The sequence below is a fragment of the Myiozetetes cayanensis genome, unplaced genomic scaffold, assembly GCF_022539395.1.
Source record: "Myiozetetes cayanensis isolate MyiCay16 unplaced genomic scaffold, myiCay2020 scf3, whole genome shotgun sequence".
Classification (NCBI taxonomy): Eukaryota; Metazoa; Chordata; class Aves; order Passeriformes; family Tyrannidae; genus Myiozetetes; species Myiozetetes cayanensis.
In genome coordinates this window covers 59,656,432-59,679,393 of record NW_026087521.1, presented here as the reverse complement: position 1 = coordinate 59,679,393, position 22,962 = coordinate 59,656,432, and the positions used below count along the sequence as shown (strand labels likewise).

The window sequence follows — 22,962 nt, the reverse complement described above, 5'->3', positions numbered from 1 at the left end:
ACTGCAGATAGTTCACTTTCATTCTGAATGGTGGTCCTTTAAAAAAGAAAGCCCAGGAATTAGCAGGAATGGGGTATCTGTGTGTGTGATTTCCTTTTATAACTACTAATACTATAATGCTGGACAGTCCATAATCTTTGATTCCAGGGGAAAAAAAGTGATATTTTCTGACTTACCCTCAGAACATTGTATGTCATAGGTGAATCATTTTCTAACACTATGGAAATGATAAAGATCATCTGGATAAGTGAGGACTAGCGATTCCTGGTGCTGCCATCTGTTCAGCTCCCTGCCTACTTGGTGAGAGAATTTAAACAGCCTGTTCTTACAGTACACATTTATCTTATTCATATGAGGGATAAAATACTATGGAAATAAATTCTGTTCGCAATAAGGCTTTTTTTTTTTTTTTGCGAATTTCCAACCTCTCTGTATAAATGCACTCATTGTTTTGACTGCTGATTAAAATTTTGCACTGAGTTTTAAATATGGTTTAAGTTAAGGTGTATAATTTGTACAAATTTGTTATAATGAGATGAATTTTTTCCCCTAGTGGGGATGTTGAGGCACTGAGGCTCAATTTTTATTATGTGGCTAAGAGATCCCCATTTTTAGTAATTGGCTGCCCTCTTGCATTTTTTGGTTCTTCTGACACTTGGTGATCTATGTGAAATGGTGGAGAAAGTTGGTGTTGCATCCTAAAGCTCAGAAATTCCTGGGATTCTTGTATCCACAACACTAACTCAAATTTAGTGCTTTCCCTACCCAAGGTTCAAATACTGTAATCTTTTTTTCCAGTACTCCTGATATTGAAGAGCTTTTAATAGAGTTACTATGCATCTATTTTGTTCATCTTTACATCTTGTGAAAAAAGACCTAGACTCTGTCAGGTGGCAACTGTGTTTCACGTGTATTTTGTGTGCTTAAACACAGAAATATCCAACAACACTCTGTATTTCTTCCCCTGGTGGAGTATTTAAACAACCTATCTTTTGTTTTGTTATTCAATTACAGAGTATTACAACTGTCTTTCTCTTTAAAGAAAAATTTTTCTTTGACTTTTAAGAAATCCCTTCCGTATCAACTCTTTTTCTTCCATTTCCCCATTACTTTCAAAGCTGTGTACCAATGCGAAATCGAAGTTGCCAATTGAGATTCCAAGCAGGAAAAATTGCATAATTGGCTTTTGTTCTCCTGTGAAAGCACATATTATTGGAGACTGCATTATATAAAACAGTCCCCTTTCACCTTTGGAAACAAAGAAGAGTTCCTGTCTGAAACAAGTACTGTGGCATTTCGGTGTTTTTAGAGACCTGTAGTGAGCTTTATGCAGAGCCTTGACTGTCCTTATCAGTGCAATGCACAGTCAGTACCAGTGCTGGTGTGATGAAATACGTGGTACTGCCAGAGTGCCATCTCCAAGCCATTTCCCAGGGCTGGGAGAAGGGGAGCCTTTGGACTTTGTGCAAAGCTTGACAGAGAGATGATGCTTAAGGCCAGTGCAAGAAAATAGCTGTGCCACAGGCTGGTATTTGTTTTGTGATCTGATGCTACCTTACCTATCCCTTCCAATCTTGCCCTTGTCAGAAGCATGGGATCCTAGTAAAAACTCACCAAACTGACAGTGGTTTAAAGCTTCTTGTCTGTATTCTTCCCCTGAATATCTAGGAGTTGAATCAGACTTCTGTAGAAGAGAAAGGGGCTGATGATAGAGCTTGTGGCGTGAGATACCTCTTATCACAGTCTGTTATACCTAATGTGTGTGAAGGTAATTCTGTAGTGAGAGAAAAAAAAAAAAGATTTAGGTGTGATTAGTCAAGCTCTGACTGACCTTGATTTACTACCTTTCATTTCAAGCAAGCATTCAGAGACTTGTCAAACATAAAAAGAATGAAAAGCCATATTATGATATATCTGACAGGAGAGATATATAATATATATGATAGGATATTATGACTGACCTTTTCTGTTGTATGCTTTTAACGTGGGCTAATTAACACACATAAATAAACAGCTTAAAACATTTGTCAAGACCGGGGTACTAGTGCATTTTATTGATGAGGTTTGGCAAAGGAGCAGCCTGCAAGATTAGGAATCCTGTTTGTTTTCTTGCAATCTTTATTAAAAGTTTAAAAAGTTATTAAAAATTTAGCTATTTTAAATTATATGTATGTGTTTTATTAACTCCTGTTTAACCCAAATGACAAATATTGGGGAGAAATTAGCATTAAATGCAGGTTCAGCACACTCATGCCTCTGTTGAAAAAATGGTGAATGAGAAGTAAACATTGGATGGGCAGAAGAACAAAAGATTTTGACAGTCTTTAGTGGGAAGAAAAAGGACTAAAAATGGTAGAGGAGAGAAAAAAATTGAGTTGGTGGTGGTGTTGGGCAGGGTGGGATGTTTTTATTGCTGAGATTAGAACAAGTCAGGGCAGGAAAAGCTTTCAGTGCAATGTTTAGACTTGAGAAAAATTGTTGAAAAAGATTTGCTGGAATTTCTCTGGGTCACCCAAACACTTCCCCAAGAGAACGAGAAAAAAGAAAATGAAAGTCTGTTTGGAACAGAACTGTTCAGTTTTACTTGAAATATGTCTTGTCTGTTAGGAAACTTGCAGACCTACTCTGAAATATGTAGTTTACTGAGTAAAAGCAGTTTCTAAATAAAATACCAGCTTGGTCAGGGTCAAACAGCAACTCATCAGAACAGTGCTACAGCAACTCCAGCCCCTTAATGGCACTGACTGAGGAAAATGTTTAGGCTTTATGGTACATTTATTTGCAGAAAAAAGGCCTGGTAGAAGTGGTTGTGATACCATAGTGTGCTAGGCTAATAACCATGAGTACATCTGCATTCTGTCTGGGTGCTCCTGAAACTCAACTGACATGATTTCTGGGGGACTCAAGAGAGTGCGGAAAAATTATTTAGGATTCAGAGGCTGATGTCTTATCCTTTTGTTGCTATATGAGAGCAGTCTCCAAAAGCTTTCTATTTAGTGATGATAGCTGGGAAGGTCCACAGGGAAAGCCACAGTCCTTACTTTCTGAGGACCAAGGCCAGAAATGGATTTTTAGCTTAAACTTGAGGCTTTGAACTGCACATAGAAAGAAATTCGTACTTCATGGAAACCCAGGGATTTTGACTTGGTACCTCCCACACAATTAACGTCTCTGATTTGTAATGGGGATTTTCTTTTCCTAAAGCAGCTCAGCTCTCTTTCCTGTGCTTGCTGCAGCTATGCCACTCCTGCAGCAGACACCAAACTGCTGCAAAGTGATGGCCACCATACTCTGGAACATGAAAATGGGGGTAGCATTTTAATTTCATATACTGGGGCAGTTTGACCGCTTGGTCTTAAGGACCTTCCATCAAATGAGGGAGGATAAGGGCAAAGAACAGACAGGTATGGCTGCAGGGTTAATTTTTTCTCCTCATTGTTTCTGGCTTTCACAAGAGGCACTTACATTCTGTACAGGGTGAACAGAAATTAACTGTGCTATGGAAGCTTTGATGTGATCAAAGGTGGAGACTATCGGACAAGGGGTAATACACTGCCAAAAGGTGTGATTACATCACAAGTTCTGTTTGGGAGGATTTTTCACATTCTGCCCTTCTATTAAGCAATGTCCTACATTACACCGCACAGAGAGCATGGTGCAGATGTGTAGGTGTGCTGTGAATCCTGTGACCCATATATATATTTACATGTAGGTACACAAGATCAGGAAGATGCCAAGTCCATTCTCCGGTTGAGATGCTGCGTAACCTCAACCTCAGTGTAACAATCAAGAGCTGAAGGAATTGTTAGCAACCCTGGATTGTCTTCCCTGTAGGCACTGGTAGCAGCATTTCAATGATGAAAAACCCGAGAATAGTCCACAACTGTGTGGGTATGACATAGAATATATTGATCAATTAACAAAGGGGAGTTCATAAATCTCATCTTATTCCTGTTGCTTGTCTGAATTCTGACCTAGTTCAAGTGTGATGTTGTTTTTTCTCCCTGAGGATGGCTGTCGTTTTACTAGATGGATTACTCTGCTGCACTTTTTCGCAGTGTAGCACTGAATTCAGTTGTGCTGTATCAAGCCATTGGGCATACAACAGAATAAGAACTGTAAAACTTGCATTTAAATAGTTATTTGATGATGAAACTGATTGAATTTCATTAGTAATGGTGTTACATCAAGATCTTAGTTGAGTGCTTTAAAAACTCTGAGGAGATTTAAGAATACTGTAATGAACTTGGAGGCATCCTCTAATGTTTTGCTATATTTTATATTAAAAATCAGAAGAAAACAAAGAGAGCATGATCTATCATTCAGCAGCGGTCTGATGGGATGGTAGGAAGCAGAGGGACCAGTTAAGGCTTTGGACTGCAATCCTTCACTGCCGTGGAAGTTTCTTAGCAGTATCAGGAGATTTACAGTCCAGCACTCCAGTGTCACACATGGGTGCCCTTGCACCTCGGGGGCATTGCTGCTGAGGGCTGGGTGAGGAAGCTGTCATGCTGCCCTCACCTCCCCCAGGCCACCAAACCTGCCAGGGCTGGGCAGTGGGGTCTGGCACCCCCCGCCCCGTCTAGCCCAGCTGTCACTGGCAGGCTTGAAGGCTTGGGCAGAGGCAGAGTTCAGAATTTGTAAACACTGATATTGAGATAGAGAAGACTTAGGTGAACATGTCTTTGAAATTCGATGTTTTCCCCACTACTTCTCACGTGGACATGTTTTTTTCTACACTTCCGTAAATCTGGAAAGAAAGCAGTTCTTTGTTTATCAAGCTCCTTGAGTGCAACTTGAGCAAGGACAAGAAATCTGCTTCCCTTTCTTGCTAACTTGGGACTCTGCAGCAGCCCAGCTCCAAGAGCTTCCCAGTCCCTTTGCTCACATGTGCTATAATGATCATCATGTCACTCAGTATTTGTCACAAGATACTGGCCTCCTCATGCCACAAGGTGTTTATAGAAAATTATCAGTACTTTAGTGGACATTAGGTTACTGAGGAGCTGTTTGAAGCTTTTTTTTTTGGTGGATGTTCCCAATTCAGTTCTTTTATCTGTATCTTATTATCAATAATCTGTTTTAGCAGAAGTCTGTATCAGGCCAACACCCATCGAGAGCTGGGTGAGAGTCCAGTAGAAACAAATGGTGAAACAAAAACTGCAGTTGTTTGAAGGGGGAATATAAGAGAGTAGGAAAAAAATAGAATTAAACATAATTTTAATATCCATAGCTGAACAATCCCATAACTTGCCTGATATTTTACTCCCGGAGTAAATACAGAATTTTTTTTTTTTTCCATTTTGATGCATTGCAGGCAGTTATATAGTATTCAGTGTTTATTCAATTCCCAAAGGAATAATTTAATTCTAAGGCTTTGCAGCCACAGGCAACATGCTTCAATTATCTCTGTGAGAGTTATGGTATTAATAGTCAGCCCTTGCACTGTGTTCTTATGGCACACATTTGTATTTCAGTTCTGCATGCTAAGCAGCAAGAATCTTGTTTGCTCAGCCCTTTAAGGAGAAGATAGAAAACTGTCAAATAAAAATTACTACTGCTGACTGTAATATATGTATGAGGTAAACATGTGAGTTTTACAGTCCGTATTAAAATTAAAAAAAAAAAAAAGGCAGATTGTAAAAGCCAAGATCAGGTTTCAGACCGATTTATACCGAACAGTTAAGAGTACTACAGTGTTACAGACACAATTCATGAGTACAGGTATTTTCACTGCCCATATCAATAAATTCAAGTAGCATTCAGTGCAGTTTACTTTATCAAGTAGGCATTTGTATTCATGAATCACTGTGTGCTCTGTAATGAGTAAAAATTATGTGTAAAATTCGTCGTAAAGGATGTAGTTCAGACAGATGAGGTACTTATCTTTGACGGTATTTGCCAGCTAAGTCACTCAAATATGTGCTCTAAAATAAAAATCCCAAGTATTTGAGGGAAAAAAAGACATTAGTCATTGAGCCATTTTCATATTTTTAGTTTTAATCAACTGCTGTTTCTGAACTGATGTTTCTGTTCGTGTCACAGAAGAATAAGCGGGGGTGGGTGGGTGCTCTGCACACAAGGTCAAATAAGCTGCAGAATGCTGTGCTGCTTTTTGCAGCAGATGGGTAATGTTACATGGATTTTAATTACTGCAATTGCTCCTGACTTTGAGGAAATACTCTCCCTTAATAATGACAAAATTGGCCACATAATTATATTTAAATTTTGTGGCACAGATGTGTTTGTTTAAAGATGCCATGCCACTGCCCTTCTGGAGAAGGAGAATTACTGAAGTTTATCTTCTTGTTGGTCCTCCTTTCATAGCAACTCTTTATACTGTACTGATATTTTTCAAGGGGAACTTGAAAGAGCCTGTCGTCATTGGGAGGGTGGTGGGTGCAAATTGACAAAGAGCTTTTAAAACACCTCTGCCGCTGACAATCTGCAAGAATAATTTTGTCGAGGAAAGCGCTGCTATGAGCATGGGTTTATGGAGCTCCTTTGATGTTGAGCTCTGGCAGCTCCTCTGCAGCACAACAGAGAATGTGCCAGCAGATGATCACTTGAAATAGATTTGTACCTGTGAATAATTTCTTTGTATCCTTCGGCCCCTTATTCACACTACTTTCTAGAAAGTATTAAAGGTTTCTTTTTTCATTTCTTTCAATGTATTTCTCCTCTCCCAATCCACCGTGAGGAACTGTGAAGGAGTATTGTGTTAATTGGGGTCTCCTATTCTTCTTCTTTCCCCTCCTGCCCTGCCCCACCATCTAGTTTTTGTTGTCCTTAATTGCCCATCTTCCTTGTATGTCTTGCAAGGGCATCCAACGAGTTTGCTCTGTGGTGGGAGCTGTCTGGAATCCTCATTTCTTACATGCCCTTCTGACTGCAGAGGAGAGAGAGGTGGCTGAAGATGGATATGGTGGGCAAATGGAAGTTTCCTACAGAGAGGAGCAGATGCATTTATTTTCCTGCCTCCTGTGTGTAGGAGAGGAAATGCTGTTCTCCTCTTGCAGTGTGAAAGATTCTGGTTCAGATTAACCATTCAAAAGAGATCTTTGACAAAGGTCAAAATAAAACCAGGAAACAAGTTTCTGGGAAAGGTGATGCTTTCTGTCACTAGAAGTGTTTGAGAAAAGATTAGACAGATACCAGGGATGACATAGATGTAGCTGCTCCTATCCTGGGAAAGGTAAATGGACTAGAAGCTGCCCAGGGGCCCCTTTGAGATCCATTTTTTATGATTTTTATGATCTTTGGTGAGCTGAGGATCAGGATTAATTACATGTCTGATTAATTTGAACTCGGCCCACTACTAATTTAGCTGCACTGTCCCAGGGACCAGATTCATTAGTACTGCTGCCCAGCCTATCAACACACTCTCAGCTTTCTGAGCTCTCCCACAGCGCTGCAGTACAGCTCTCCCACAGCAGGAGAAAGCAGAGGCACTTGCTCACAGACATCGATATTGCAATGTCTAGCTGGTGTTTACAGGAGCAAAGATTGGCTTGGTGTGCACATTGAAAACAATCAGGGCTTGAGCAGTATTGTAACACAGTGCAGGATGGGGATGCGGAGCTGAGAGCCTGGGCCTGGCACGTGCATCCCTTGGCAGCATGGCTTGATTACTGGTATAAGGAATATAAGGAAGGTAGGATTGAGCTAGCCAGTGAGCTGTAATTAAAATAGCTCCAAGTCCTAAGGAGGGGAGACAGTTGCCATGGGGAATGGAAAGCTTAAGGGGAGTGTAACTCTGTGCTTGAAATGTGGGAGAATAGAGTCACTGCCCAGCATGCTCTGAGGTGGGTTACTACAGGGAGCACTGAAACCATGCTGACATCAAACGTTAGAAGAAAGCAATCTGAAAGCAAGCAGTTAATAAACAGGGACATATTTTTCCATACTAACCGAGCATAATGAGGCCTAAAATAGTAAAACTCATCCCTCTTACTTGTGTGCTTTAGTGTCTTTTCTCTTTACTCCTTTCCACCCCCAGGAGTTCACTTTACTGCTCCTGGCTCCTCAGCATTTCAGTGCATACAGTGAAATCTTAGTCCTGCTGGAGGCTGTATTAATTTTACACTTTACATCGATGGGAATGGGTTTCCACCTCTGGAACTTGGAACAGATCAGACAGTTGTTGCTGAGCAGTAAGCATATCCAAATTAGAAATGGCATGTTTTTCTATTCCCTACCTCCTGCTAGCACCAGTGTCTGTGTGTCCACCCTGTCAGCAGCGTCAGGGAGCATAAATACCATCAAAACTAGTTTTTCGCTTGTTAGGTTTTTTTTTTATGGGATGGCTTCCTGCCCCTGACCTGGCTGAAAGCTAATGCTGGCCCACAGGAGGGTCAGGACCTAGGAGCAGCAGCTGTGGGACTGCTGAGCTTCAGCTGATCACAGACCTGCACCCCATTAGCACAACTTCTCTTTTGTTGGCTAGCCAGTGCCCCTTCGGGTCTGGAGGGAAATTTGGCATTTTGGACAGGACAGATGGCCTCTCAAAGAGATACATATAACTGGCAGATGCCTCTCCTAAGCGATCAGTTAGGCTTTAAAACCAACTCTTGGCCTCTTGATGAGCTTGAAAAGGCCCATGCAGCTTCTCCATCGAAAAGCTTGCCTTGAGGCATTGTCATGTAGAATCACTGCTGTTGGCTTCTTAAATCGCAGATAGAAAGTGACAACCTTATAGTAAAGATTGTAATTGGGGGGAAAAAAATACAACTTGCCATTCAGTCCAAAATGATCCATATCCACCCCCCCCCCTTTTTTTTTTTTTTCCCCTTGTCAAGTGTGGTAAGAGTAGTTTGAGTTTGGTATCTTTATAATAGTACTTAGCCAGCCACAAGGTAATTGGTGATGTAATGGGCAAGAGCCCTTGCTTCAGAGAGTGCAAACTCAAGTATTTGTTACTCAGGCACTGTTCAGTGCAGTGGGAATAATGAGGCAAAATAATTCAGCTAAAGCATGATGTCTAGAGGTGTCCCTGTCCACCTCTGGCTGCGTGCTCCCATCCTGTGCTTCTCATACGAACCAGAGCCCATCCTGCTCCCACAGCAATGGGGTTGGGCTGATGGCAGCAGTAGCACAGCATGGAGAAAGCTGGTGAAGGGTCTAGAGCATAAGTCTTATGAAGAGCAGATGAGGGTTGTTTAGCCTGGAAAAAAGGAGGGTCAGGGGGTCCTTACTGCTCTCTACAATTATCTGAAAGGAGGTTGTAGGCAGGTGGGGGTCAGATTCTTCTCCCAAGTAATAAGTGATAGGACAAGAGGAAATGGCCTCAAGTTGCACCAGGGAAGGTTTATATTGAATATTAGGAAAAACTTCGTCACTGACAGGGTTGTCAAGCATTGGAACAGGCTGCCCAGGGAAGTGGTTGAGTCACAAATGCTGGAGGTAACTAAAAGATATGTAGGTGTTGCACTTAGGGACACAGTTTAGTGGTGGTCTTAGCAGTGGTCCACGCAATGATGACAAAATACAATCAGGTCTTTGGTCTTCATGTGCATCCTCTTCCCACCAAAACCCCCTCTCTCTTGCCGTCAGAGGGACAGTGTGGTTTGCCGTGTGGGAATCGCAGGAGGAACTCGTCTGGATGCTCATATAGTTTATGTGTTCCAGAGATGGGGGAGCTGTGATGATTGCGATGACTTTGGTGCACTTTGGTAGCCTTTCTGGCACACTCAATTAACAGTTGAACTTGAGGAACTTAGAGGTCTTTTCCAACCTAGATGATTCTATAAGTGGGAGTGGAACTGGCCTTTGAAGTGTGGTTGAACATGGTTTTGTCCATTGGTACCTGGAGAAATTTGAAAACCAGTCTAGGCCTGAATGGCCTGTGGGGAGTGCTGTGTTTGCAGGATATTGTTATCAGCTTGCTCCAAGGTATGGATGTGTCATCATCTTTCTTTTATCCAGTATGGAATTTAGAAATAAATCCTCCCACTTCTCAGCTATGTTTAATACCACTAGAGCTGCAGGAGACGGATGAGTAGCAGAGTTTTAAATTTAAACGAAATGACATCCACAATGTCCTCCTTATGGCAAAACTTCTTCCAGCCAATTGATATTTTGCTATTTGCAGTGATCATATGTTCATGTAATGGTGTCATTCTGCAGATATGCAGAAGGATCATATAAACTGAACTGTTCTGTAAGCCTGGAGTCTGAATTTTCCTTCACACAGTAAAGTTTAGTTTGGTGAAGTTTCTCTTCCTTTGAAGGAATTAAGGATATTACGGCAGTGTTTGTAACAGAATGCTAATATTAATTATAACTAATTATAATTAATACATTAACAGATTATTTATGTCTAATTAATGCAGAGTATGAATGCATTAATTGCTATAAATGCAGTCAAATCAAACAATTAGTTGTCAGCATGCATGATTAGAGATTTGTGGTTCATATCGATTTATAAAGAAGTTATTATCAAATTATGTGGCCATGATACTCAATAGGAAAATTTAATACCTAAACTACCAGAACATTCCTTAGTTCTACCTTTTTATATATACTTTTAGATCAAAGTCAATAAAATAGCTACTTTGTAGGGATTTCTATGTACCAGGATTTACAATGTTAAATATCACAGAGTTTGAAACCCATAATAAGTACATAAATGGGCCATTTAATTGCCCTTGATAGCAATTCACTCTACTTCTTTAGATTTAGCAGTTCCAATTAAATGTGTTGAGCATTTCAGATGATTAAATTATTAGAAGTATTGTAAATGCTTTATTTAAGATCTGTTGCTGGTGAAGGAATTTGAAACCTACGTTATCGTGATCTGGCTTCTATTTAATATGCTATAGCCAACAAATATATGACTTTTTTCATCCTTTTCTTTGATAGTGCAGTCATTCTGCAAGTAAATCCATGGATAGGAAAGATTAAAGGTACCTATGTTATGCTGCAGATATATTTTCAAAAATATCTTATGCTCAATAGTATGTCTAGGCTGTTGGCCTGTTTTTTTTTTTTTTTCTTCATTTTGAGACAATGAGTGATATATCTAAAGCTGAAGAATGTCAGAATCGTACATAATTTCAAAAGTTACTGGTTTCTGATTTTGGACAATAGGGGCTGTATTGTATTTGTATTCTTAAGGCAGTCTGCCAGTACAACTGCTTAGAGCAGATACAATATAATGAACTCTGGTAAAGCCACCTAAATGAAACTTTTGAAAGGATGAGATCAGACAAATTCAGGTTAAAAAGAAGGATGTAGACTTCTAACAGTGGTGAAAAAGAATATTTGATATAATTTATTTTGGGATACAGAGATATCTGTATCAATACACTATATAGTGTATTGAAAGGAAAGTAATAATAGTTCTGTAACAGATGCTCCAGCCCTGCTTAAGGTATGTATGAATCAGGAGGACTGGGCAGCAAACTCTGCAAAAGGGTCAGACCAGATGACATCCACAAAATCCCTTCATGTTTTTAAACCTATCTGGAAGCATGGAAAATGTCATTGTTTCAGTTCAAGCTGAGTATTACCATATATGAGGGAGGGAAACTTTAAGGCTAGTCGAGAGGACTCTAGGGACTTAAAATACTTGATGGCAAATAAAGAAAATCGTTTTTGCTCTTCTATTGCTTTTGGAAATGATATGACTTTCCTAAAATTTTTAAATTAATGGTAGCAGGTAGCTAGGTTTCTTTTCACTAGTTCTTGTCAATGTGATCTTTAAACCACGGAGGCTCTGAGTTTCTCTGGACTTGCTCTGATAAGCTTCAATAAACACAGAGCATGAGGGAGTTGAAGATTGGATCTTAAATTTATGGTCCTTCAAAGACACGTTGGAGTAACCAGAAGATACGGGGGAGATTAACAAAGGCATTACAGCCTGAGGGTTGGAGACTCTCTGTCTGAGGAAGAATGATAAGAGAACCAAAGAATTTGGACAAAATTAGCATTACAGGCGAGAGATCAATAGCCAATAAAGGTTAGAATACTAATTAGTGAAGAGAACTGTGTAACTTAGAACCAATGAATGTTAATTTCTTTGTTTGCTAAAATGTATAAATAAGTGAAAAGCCTTGAAAGGGATATATGTAGCTGGAATGATTTGGCCAGAATAAAGTAATGCCTGGCTCACTAACACTTACAAGGCAGTATGGGAGGGTTTCATTTCTTCCTGAAGATTGTCAGTGACATTGCCACTTTCATCCTCTCTTCTCTCAGCCCCTGTTAAATTGTATTTTCTATAATATCACTATTACTGTTCTTCATAAAAAATACATATTTTATTTTCCTCTGCAGAGTAAAGTAAACGTGGCATACAAATTTACAGTGAGACTTGTCAACAAACACATGAGATCATGGATATTAGGCTGAGCATAAACCTTCTATTATATTCAGTTTACTGCTCATGCAATAAAATTGTCATCAGATCAAATGGGATTTTATACTACAGCAACTATAATACAATGCTATTAAATTGGATGTGTACAATTTTACTGTTGTTCTCTTACTCTCTTGTGAGTTATGAAAATTGAAAAATCACATACACCATCATGCTATGGCTTGCATAGTCTGACAAATAAGAAGGGTTTTAGTCTGAGTAGTTTAGGGTTTGCAATTAATTGATGATTTTAAGGCTGTTTTTCAGTGTGAAAAATAATACATTTTGCTGCAGTAAGGGCCTGAAATCTCTTAATGAAAATTTGATTGAATGGAAAAAGCTCAAAAACCGATTCTCCAGTTTTGTTTGGAATAAAAACCAGAAATACAAAAAAGTCCTTTATGTACTCCAGCATACGGGGGAACCACAGTAGTTAATGGAACTGCATTCACTTTCCAAAACAACTTCAAAACACTGCCATTTTCCAACAAGTTCAGTTTATTTGTTCACATTTCAGGATACCAAAAGCCACTGGGCTTCACTGCTCGCCTTGGAGATGAGAGTAGCCAGCTTCAGGTCTCTCATAACAAGTGGCTTCCTAGGGCAGCACTGGGTGTGTTCTGACATGAAAATTAACCAGAGGACATCATGTATTTTTTCATAGTTCTTTCTCATAGTTTTCATCATGAGCCATTTGCATTCTTTCATTTTAAAGTACCTTCTTGCTTTCAATTAATTGATATTACACAATGCATTACAATGCATACACACACAATTATTACAACGTGCTCTGCTTGTAGCATATGAAATACAGCATTTTAAAAGTCTATGCTGAATCAAAAGTAAATAATATATTCATATACATTTCATTTAATTTGCTAAGAAGTACAAACTTTTTATATTCCAGTGATGCTCAGAGACCTGTCAGGATTAAAGTGATGGTTGGTACTATACAGACATGATCCTTGCCTCTGCAAAACCTGGAGATGTCTTTCACTTTTCATATATGGTAATCCTGAAATTATATCCAAGCGCTACTAGACAGGTGACCTGAACAGACTTTATCTCGACTGAGCCTTCTGTTTTTCGTTTCTCTTGGTCTGTTCCATTATGTGTATGTTCATTAGACGTGCTGTGTGACTGACATCTTTCACAATTAGCGCTCACGTATAATGAGATGCAATGCTGACAAGGACTCTGTTGTTTTCTATAGCTTCACTGAGAGGCCTTTTCCTTCTTCCTTGGCACCGAGCCATTAAAACCATTGCACCGTGTTCAGCTGATGGCTAGGATGGAAAATAATTTTCTGCCGTTAAAACATTGCTCGTGTATCATCAGCTCCACCTCTTGGATTAATTTGGTTTTTACAGACACGCTGCCTAGTTCGTAGGGGAATTCGCTCTGGAAATGTAAAAAGTCCTGAGGCAGTGCCCTCATAAAAGCATCTGGCTCAATTCCTTTGTCCTGCAGGTTTAATGCTCAGTGCTTGTTTACCAGTGAAGTTTAATTACAAATTATTTCCCAAATAATTTGGGTCACGTTGTCCTCTAGTGGCTCATATAGATAACTGCCCTGCTGACAAACTCCTTTTGCCTTGTGTTTTTAAACCCTCTTATATTTTTTTCATAAAAGTCCAAGTCACCTCAGAAGAGGCCAGATAAAAAGTTTGCATCTTACTGCCACTCTATCAGTACATCAAGCTCCCTCCTCTATCACTGCAGATGTTCTGCTAAAGAAATATGTATTTTAAATTGTTCAAAGTAACAATAGAATTGTGAGAAGATAATGTATTTAATCAGAGCATTTGATGAAAACAAATATGTCTTTCTTACTGACAGTAACAGATAATAAATTCAACATGATTTTTTTTCCCAATAGTTTCAGGACTAGTTCTTCCAGATAATACATAGAGGTGTTATGTAAAGGAAATCAAAATAGCCCTCCAGCAGGTCCTGTGGCTACTCACTTTTAAACCTCAATAATGCCAAGCCTTTGCTGAATAACGTGGAATCACCACCTTTCACGGGAAGCAGTGAGAGCACTAGAGCACTTGGCAGCATATAAAGCTGATGTTTGCAGATAGGAGGAGGGATCTGGAGCACAGAGAGTAACTCCAGGGTGTTTGAAGTGACAATATTCACATTTGACATTACTTTGAAAAGGTGAGACCATATTCTGTAATGTGCTGAGTTTGTCTGTGGCAGAGCAGTGGAGTTGCTTCCAGCAGAGGCCTTGGCCCTGGCCATGGGAACTGTGGCAGGCAGGATGCTCCACCTGGCGAGCCTTCCTTTTTCCTACTGTTTCTTTCTTGATGGAATGCTATGAGTAGTGACAAATAGTGGTTGCACTGCAAAGATAATTTCTCTGTGAGCAGGAATATTAAGAGAACTATAAATGGGGTTTTTTTATACCTCCAAGGTTATGTAGGAAGCAGCAGTTACAAGTGAAGAAAAACCGTGGTTGCTCTCTTATGGCAGTGGTGGTGCACTCCAGAAAGGTTGGTAGCTCATGTCTTCTGTTGCTGTTTGCAATCATAAGAGAGACAAAGGAGTACTTGGACCTTACAGAATTAATTTTTAAGGCTTTTTCAAAGTAGCATGCCTTGTACTCAGGGAAATATTGTATCAGGATTCTGTTAAAATTTTGTGTTCACATCCTCCATTTCTGGCCACCTTTTTCATTCATCCCTTTTAGAATAATAGAGTGGTTTGAGTTGAAAAGGACCTTAAAAATCATCTAGTTTCAACTTCCCACCATGGACAAGGAAACCTTCCACTGGACCAGGTTGCTCAAAGCCACATCTAAACTGGTCTTTTGGAGAGGCCTTCTTTTCACCCAGCAACGTTGATAGCAGAGGCAGTTTGGATCACAGGCAGGTCTGTCCTGGCTGGTGCTGGTGGTGAGCTCCCTCAGGGGAGGTGAAGGCAGCACTGCTGGAAAAGGCTCACTGAGCAGAGCTCCTCCGGGCTCCTGTCAGGAGGCTCCTTCTCCCAGGACTCCTGTCAGTGTTGGAGAGATGTCAGCCAGTTCATTCCCTGGGCTGATCATCCTCCAAACACTGGGAGAGTTGCAGAGCAGCTTAATTATACTTGGCATGGTGGAGTCGAGCATTTGGTGTTGTCCACGCACTGCCTCAGACTTGCACATGTACCCACACCTAGCAAGAGTTGGTACTGCCACAGCTGAGGATATGCTGGCAGAAACAAAACATTTAAAGGCATCCTGGGGTATAAAATGCCTTCACCTTGTGAAATCAGCTGTGCTGCTCCTCTTACATCACTCAGAGGTTTATTGGACAGTGATGGATGCAGGAATATTTACCCTGAGTTATTTTATCTAGTGCTCTGTGACTCTACTACCACTGGATCTGTTTAGTTGCCCTCAGAAAAAAAAATTAGGTAGTTTCTTTATTTCGTCTTAATTAGCTGTCAGGAGGAGGGTGATGGTTTTTAGTTTTCTGTAACAGAAAGGCTTCATTTTTAAAAGCACTATGTATCAATGTGTCTTGCATCTATATATATTTTTTATGCTTTGCAAAGTTCTTCTCTGGGGGGTTTGTAATTATTTATTTAACCTACATGCTAAGCAAGTTCTATTTATCCTCAGTTCAGAATGTGGGATTTTATCCTTCACGTACCAAGATGGTGAGTTATGCCAATTGATCGACTTAGAGCTCCCTGACCACAATTTTGCTGTAATGATTTCTTAAACATTTGATCTTTTTTTTGCAGGTAGCTATCTGGCCTGGGAGCTATCAGTGTGGAGTGGTTGCCCTCCCTCCACACTGCAATCTTTTACAGGAACTCAGTATTGCTTCCCAGGTGTGCTCCTTCTGACATGCCAGCAGTGACTGGGCTCTGCCCCATCCATAAGGTCTCTCCAGCAGCTGGTGTGTCAATGCTCAGGATCCTCCTGCAGGCAGGGATAAGATGTGACTGATCACACCTGTTTCTGTTAATCAGACAAGTGCAGGCTTCTCTTCAAAGCAGGGCGTGAGGTTGCTCCTACCAACCGACCGTATCAGTCACTGTTCTCTTCCAGCTGTGTTAACTCCATCTTCCTGTAGTGTATTTTACATAGTGGTTATGTCAGCAGAGTCTGGCCTGACCCTTGATGTCAAACTCAGTCAGAGCTGGAATCTGATGGAGGCAATTTTTGGTGAAACTGATCCCTCACGCCCTCTCTCGTAAGGCTGCCTGGGCACCATGTGGGCTAATGGGGGAAATGAAATAGTGACCTTGTGTGTTCTTGAGTGCTGGATGTGTTTGTCAGGATTTTTGACAAGTGCTTTCCAGCTGTCTGCCTGCCTGCATGCCTCTCGAGTGCCTGCAGGTACAAATGTGTGAGTGCACCTTGCTCCACAGCAGATGTCTTTGCAGAATGGATGGCAGTACTCACTGCTTTTCTGCATGAATGTAGAAAGCATCCTTTGGTGGAAAACAGGTGGTAATTTTATTTAAATCCCACTGCATTATAGAGCAGTGAAACTGATGAGATGCCAAAGCTTTGCCAGGTTTTCTGTTTCAGTAAGCACCTAATCTTGAAAGTGTTTTTAATCAGGCTTCTTTATCAGATGTTCTCATTTCTGCATTGCCACCACCCACCTGAAATTATTGCTTGGCTTCAGATTAATAAGTGATGCCATTTTGATATGCGCTGTTAAATCACTTCAATTTGAGGATTACTCTTTTCTTTGCTGTTTTCTAGAGGTAGTGTTCATCATTAAAGTGCCTGTGCATGAATGGTGATGTACTTGTGTTTCCCTTTGTCAGAATAACGAAATGGTGGAACTGCAGAGGATACGAATGAAGGATGAAATCCGAGAGTACAAGTTCCGAGAGGCGAGACTCCTGCAGGACTACACAGAGCTTGAAGAAGAAAACATCACTTTACAGAAGCTGGTGTCCACACTGAAACAGAATCAAGTAAGCATCAAAAGATTCAAGGCACTATACTGTAAAGTGACACCATTTTCTCCAGTTTCCATAATGTGATCCTGTAAAGTACTGATAGAAGTTTCTTTGTATGGTTTTTTTCAGTTGAGTTTTTCCTGATCACTTGCTCTCAGACAGTGTTACTGGCCATTTTTGAAATATAGGGAGGTCATTAGCTCAGTTTTGAAAAGTTCTGGTGAAATATTTTATTGCAGAACTATGTAATCAGAGAGGAATTTTTAAAATAGATAGAATTGCATCTTTTTGCTTTCTGCTTTTCCTCTCCTCCTTCCCTGTACACTGAACTCCAGTGCCCAGTGGCAAAGTTCAACCCTCTGTTTCCTCTTGTTGGTTTTCTGTACATTTTTTCCTCTTCTGAAGAGCAAAAATAATCCTCTCCTTCTTTTCTTTTCTTTTCTTTTCTTTTTTTTTTTTTATTTTTCTCTTTTTCTTTTTTCCTTTTTGTTTCTTCCTTTCCCTTTCCCTCTTTTCTTCTTTCCTCTTCTTTTCTTCTTTCTCTCTTTTCTTTTCCTGTCCCTTGGGTTTCCTCTGCTGGCATTGCTCTCTTGTCAGCCATGCTAACCCTCAAGTGTAGCAAGCTCCAAAAATAGGCAAAGGGATGTCAGGTGTTCCTAGCTTTTCTTTTGTTTTCCTCATTTGCAGCTGATGGCAAACCAACACTGCAATTCTCACTGCAGTGCTTTTATGGAACCACGACAAACAACAGCCCCACTGCATCCAGGCGTAAGCAGTCATGGGGTCTGTTGTCTCCTCCTTACAAAAGCACAGCTTCCTTTGCTGCTGGCTGTGTATGTGCCCTGAAGAAAGCAATCAAGAACACACTTGTCCTTCAAACTGTACAAAAGAGATTTGGTGTCACATCAGAAGAGTTAACTTGCTGAGATCAATATTGAAGTGTCCAAGTTGGATGATGTAACGCTTTCAGTGTTTCAGGCACTGTCCAGACGAGCATCACATTGCACTCCAGAGCCCCATTTCCTTACCTGCTCCCAGAGGGTCACAGCACTGCACTGCAGCCCCTGCCTTGTGTCCTAACCTGTGCCTAGTGCAGTCAGGGCTTTTATCGAAGAGCCAACCGTGTCACAGTTTCCAGTGGCAGCCTGGGAACAAAGCTGCCTTATTCCTGCAGGAATCAGCAGTGCCATTTCAGCTCCCTTTTACTGCTGCTTTACTGCTCTAGCACAAATGCAATGGAAACAGTTAAAACAACAGAGCTGTGCTGCAGGGAATACACAGGTAATAGAAACGGGTGCATAATTTCCTTATTTATGAAGATGCCTAGACTTTCATGTTCCTGCAGCTGAATTTATAGCAGATCATCTTTGTGTCAGAGTTATTTACCTAGCCAGTAAATTCCCCCTGGAGGCATGGATTTTTTTTCCTCACCAACCTCATAGGAGGCATTTTCACATTATCAGGAAATAAAAGACTCCTTTATGGACTGTTCTAGTTTCCCCCAAAATAAAATCTGTTTGCACGTGTTTGTATTTGTCATGATATTTCATTCTTACTGAAATGGAATGCCAACAGTCTGGAGAGAAAAAGCATTGCCGTATACTGAATAGCTTTAAAAATCAGTCATTTTACATCACATATCCCTGCACTTGCAACTCCTAAAATAACTGTGATCTACAAGATAAAATTTTAAGAGCATTTCATACTTTAATGCTCGAATTTACAAAACCATATGTTGTAAGTCTTGGTGCTAAAATACAATTATCTATGATGGGGTGTTTTTGTAGCTTTTTTAAGCAAGAGTCTATGATAAGGTAACCATATAGATAATACAGATTTGTGGTTTGCATATGGATTTAAAATTGAAAACCCATCAGTTGTTTTGTTGGGTTTGGATTTTTTTCAATGTGCTTAAGTTATAAACATAGCCATTTGTTTGTATTTCATAGTTTTTCAGATGTACCTGTCCCTCCAGTCAAAAAAGATATCAGGTTGCTAAATGGAGATTTGAAACTCTTATGGATTTTCCTTTTGTCTTGAAGAATCCCCAGTATGACTTGGGAACTTTCTTTGTTCTATGTTTCCATTTTCTGTGTTTGAAGATTAGTGCTTTGGTTTTTAAGTTTGTCTTTCCAAAGGTTTGTGAATACAGAACTTTTGACAGGTTGATAAATATTCTGCTCCAGTAAGAACGGTGGATTTTTTTATTTTTGCCAGAATCTTGTTTTAGTTTGTTTAAATATATAGATATGTAAAATAAAACATTTTAGACAATGCCTTAAGATTGTAGATAGTAATGCATACTACTGCATTTGAATTATAAAAGCCTCACTGTAAAAAGGTTTTTTAATGGAAGTATGGAAATTCAGTGTTTCTTTTTCCCTTTCACCAAGCTATAGCAGGAGTGTTGGTCAAAGCATGGACATGAACAAACAAAAGCCTTCCTTTTCATTGCTGTGGGATTTTCCAGCAAGTCCCTCCAGTGCTGGTGAGGCTGCACCAGGTCACTGGGACACACTTCAGGCAGCATGGATGGAGCAACAGGTTGTCACATGCTCCAGAATGGCATCCATACACGAAGTTTAAGGACTATGGGGGGCTGAATGAGCTGTTCACTACATTTTTCTGGTAGTTTAAAAATCTCTTAACAATTTTGGGGCATCTCAGAGTTTCAACTGATTGTAACGAATAGTTTGCTGTTTAATTTTTAAAATTAAATGCTTCTGGAATAATGGAGATTCTTGTAAAATACAGAGAGGAGAGTTGAGGCTTTTCTACTGTTGTTGTGCCTTCTATCCGTATTTTTGAAAACACCAAGATAGCTGTGAGCATTTAAGATACTTGAGAGTGTCTCTGCCTGAGTGACTTTATGTCTAGTAAGAATTTAGATATGAAGTCATCTTCAGAATACTTGCAAATCAGGAACCACGCCATATTAATGGGAGATCTATATGTGCCATGATATACCAACATTGCTTAGGGCAAGTCATAGTAAATCTGTGGCTACCAGGACATCTGCTACTGAACAGCCATCTTTCCATGAAGTACATTGTTTACCATAAGTTACTCAGAGAGAAGTGTCATATTTCTTCATTCTGACATGCTGAAAAAGTGAGTGCTGGAGTATTTGACAGAGTGAGCACCACTTGCCTTTTTTTTGTTCAGTCAGTTCTTTGCAGCTGCAGGCAATGTCTGGTATTTCAAACTGTAGTTTGAAATATTTCAATAGGGCTGATAAATGGCAGGTTTTCATGACTCAAGTTTTAGTATTATGAATGTTCTTTGTCTTGTCTAATTCAGGTTGAATATGAAGGCTTAAAGCATGAGATTAAACGATTTGAGGAGGAGACAGTGTTGCTCAATAGCCAGCTAGAAGATGCCATCCGGCTGAAGGAGATTGCTGAGCATCAGCTGGAGGAAGCTCTGGAAACTTTAAAAAATGAAAGAGAGCAGAAGAACAATCTGAGGAAGGAACTCTCCCAGTATATCAACCTCAATGATAGTATGTATAATAACCATATTAATATATCAGTAGATGGATTGAAGTTTTCAGAGGACGGGGGAGAGCCCAACAATGACGACAAAATGAACGGACACATCCACGGGCCTCTCGTGAAACTCAACGGTGACTACCGAACTCCCACGAGTAGGAAAGGAGAATCTCTGCACCCCGTCTCTGACCTCTTCAGTGAGCTCAACATATCAGAAATACAGAAACTGAAGCAGCAGCTCATGCAGGTAAGAGCTGAATTTAATGTCCTGAAGCGTTTAGACACACATCCTCTGAACCTTAGTGCCAGTTTTAGAGTGAGTATTCCCAGTCATGTTCTTGACCATGTGTACTTTTTTCAGACTTGTACTTTGATGTTTTTTCATATGCAGGTTTTGCTAGAAATATCCCTAATAAACAGAGTATCTGTCTGCAAAAATGTCAGTGTGATCAGAGTAGGTATTTAGTGCAAAGAGGAGAAAGGGACCTAGTTGCTGGGGTTGAGGAAGGTTAGATTCTTTTTTTTTTCCTGCTTTGATAATGGCAGATGTCCCTGAAATTGCAAGTGGAAAAAAGTATTCTTCAATATGACCAAAGCTATCTGGAAAAAAACCCACTAAAAGACAGGCAGGCTTGATCGTGCTCCCTTGCAAGTCAGAGGGAGTTTTTGCCATTGAATTGAGCAGCTTGAACAAGATTTGGCATAGTGTCAAGGGAGAACAAGAGGAGAGGAGCGCTCCTCTTAATAGCCGTGCACTGGGAGAGCATGTGGCGTGTGAGATGTCACAGAGCGCCCTTGTCCGCGCTGGCAGTGCCGGCGGATGCACGGGCTGCAGGGGGTGCCTTGGGGACCGTACAGCCTCTGTTTGTTCTCTGTTCATCCAAGCCCAGCCCAGGCACAACCAGAATAGGAGCCTGGGATGCAAGCCAGAGCAAAACTCAAGCTGCCAGCCTCGATGCTGACATCATCTTAGAAGGGGTACAGTGCCACACAGAGAAAGGGTCCTGCTGCCCGAGCTGTTGAGCATCTTGTCTGCCACAAGAGCTTGAAAGATTTTGGCACCGTCAAAGAAACATCCAGCATTTTCTAGCTTCAGGCTTCTAAATAGTGCTTCTTCTGAAGAGAAGAGTAATTGTGAACCCCTGACTGCTTAAAATGTAAAAGGTGATTTGGAAGTAAAGTAGAGCAAACCCAGTTTTCAGTGCTTGCTGGAGAACAATAAATCCCTATGTCATCTGTCCTATTTGCTGAAGAGTTAATTGTTTTATTTACTTCATTGCCAAACTCACTGTGGGAAGTTTTGATCTGAGCTGTGACATGGTGAACACTGATGACATCTAGTGCTTTTCACAAATAACTCTGATGCAAACCATACATAATTTAAATGGGAAAGCTTGAAATGTAGAATTTTATATAAGTGAAAAATTCTGTCAAAATTTTCCAGCATCAAAATGTACACAGTGTGTATGTTTTGTGTATGTATGCATATAGACAAATATGCATGTGTAAGTACATATACATGTATCTCTATAAAATGTGCACATATGCATTATATGCAGCTTCTAATTTGGTTCAGAAATACACTGTTAAAAATTTTGAAAACACAATTTCAAAGGAAATGCTTTGAAATGTTTATATTTTAAAATACAGTGTAAGCATTTTACATCATAATTTACAATGAAGTTTATGCAATATAAATTTGGAGTGAAAGCTGATCAGAAATGAGAAAAAGAGAAAGGATTGCTTTGGTCATACTTTGTCTTGATTGTGCTAAATTAAATATTGAGCTTGATGAGTCAGCTGGTTTCTTTACTTGAAAGATACCGGAATTGGTGTTATCTTCTCTGACTTAAAAGCTTATTTATTTTACATCTCTTAAACAAAGAGGCAGCCTTCTGTCAGTCACTAGCCACAAACTTAGGACCCCAGAAAATAAATATAGCCATTTTGGTGGTAAAATTTTTTGGTGCTGGGCCCCAGTACCTCCATGCCACCAGTCAACGCCATTGCTTGGCATTCTCATCCTGTTAAAAGGTTTATGGTTTAAAAAGAAAGATTAGACCTAGACTAAAGCCTGATTTCTTTAGATACTGAAAAGACTGACTCCAAACCACTGGTGTGTACGTAGTAAAAGGTGGTCATCTTCACTGTTGGGTTGCATCAGCTCATTTTGGGTCATACAAATTAAATGTGAAAGATTCCT

The 22,962-nt window shown here is 40.1% G+C and overlaps 1 protein-coding gene across 5 annotated transcripts in view; it reads left to right on the top strand.

Moving 5' to 3' along the window:
- BICD1 (BICD cargo adaptor 1) overlaps nt 1-22,962 on the top strand; it is a 174,254-nt gene that overhangs the window by 106,426 nt on the left and 44,866 nt on the right. For all 5 annotated transcript variants that reach the window (XM_050323985.1, XM_050323986.1, XM_050323981.1 and 2 more), the window contains exons 3-4: nt 17,131-17,283; nt 20,569-21,006. In XM_050323985.1, the coding sequence (XP_050179942.1) occupies nt 17,131-17,283; nt 20,569-21,006 (591 nt within the window). The remainder of the gene's footprint in view (nt 1-17,130; nt 17,284-20,568; nt 21,007-22,962) is intronic.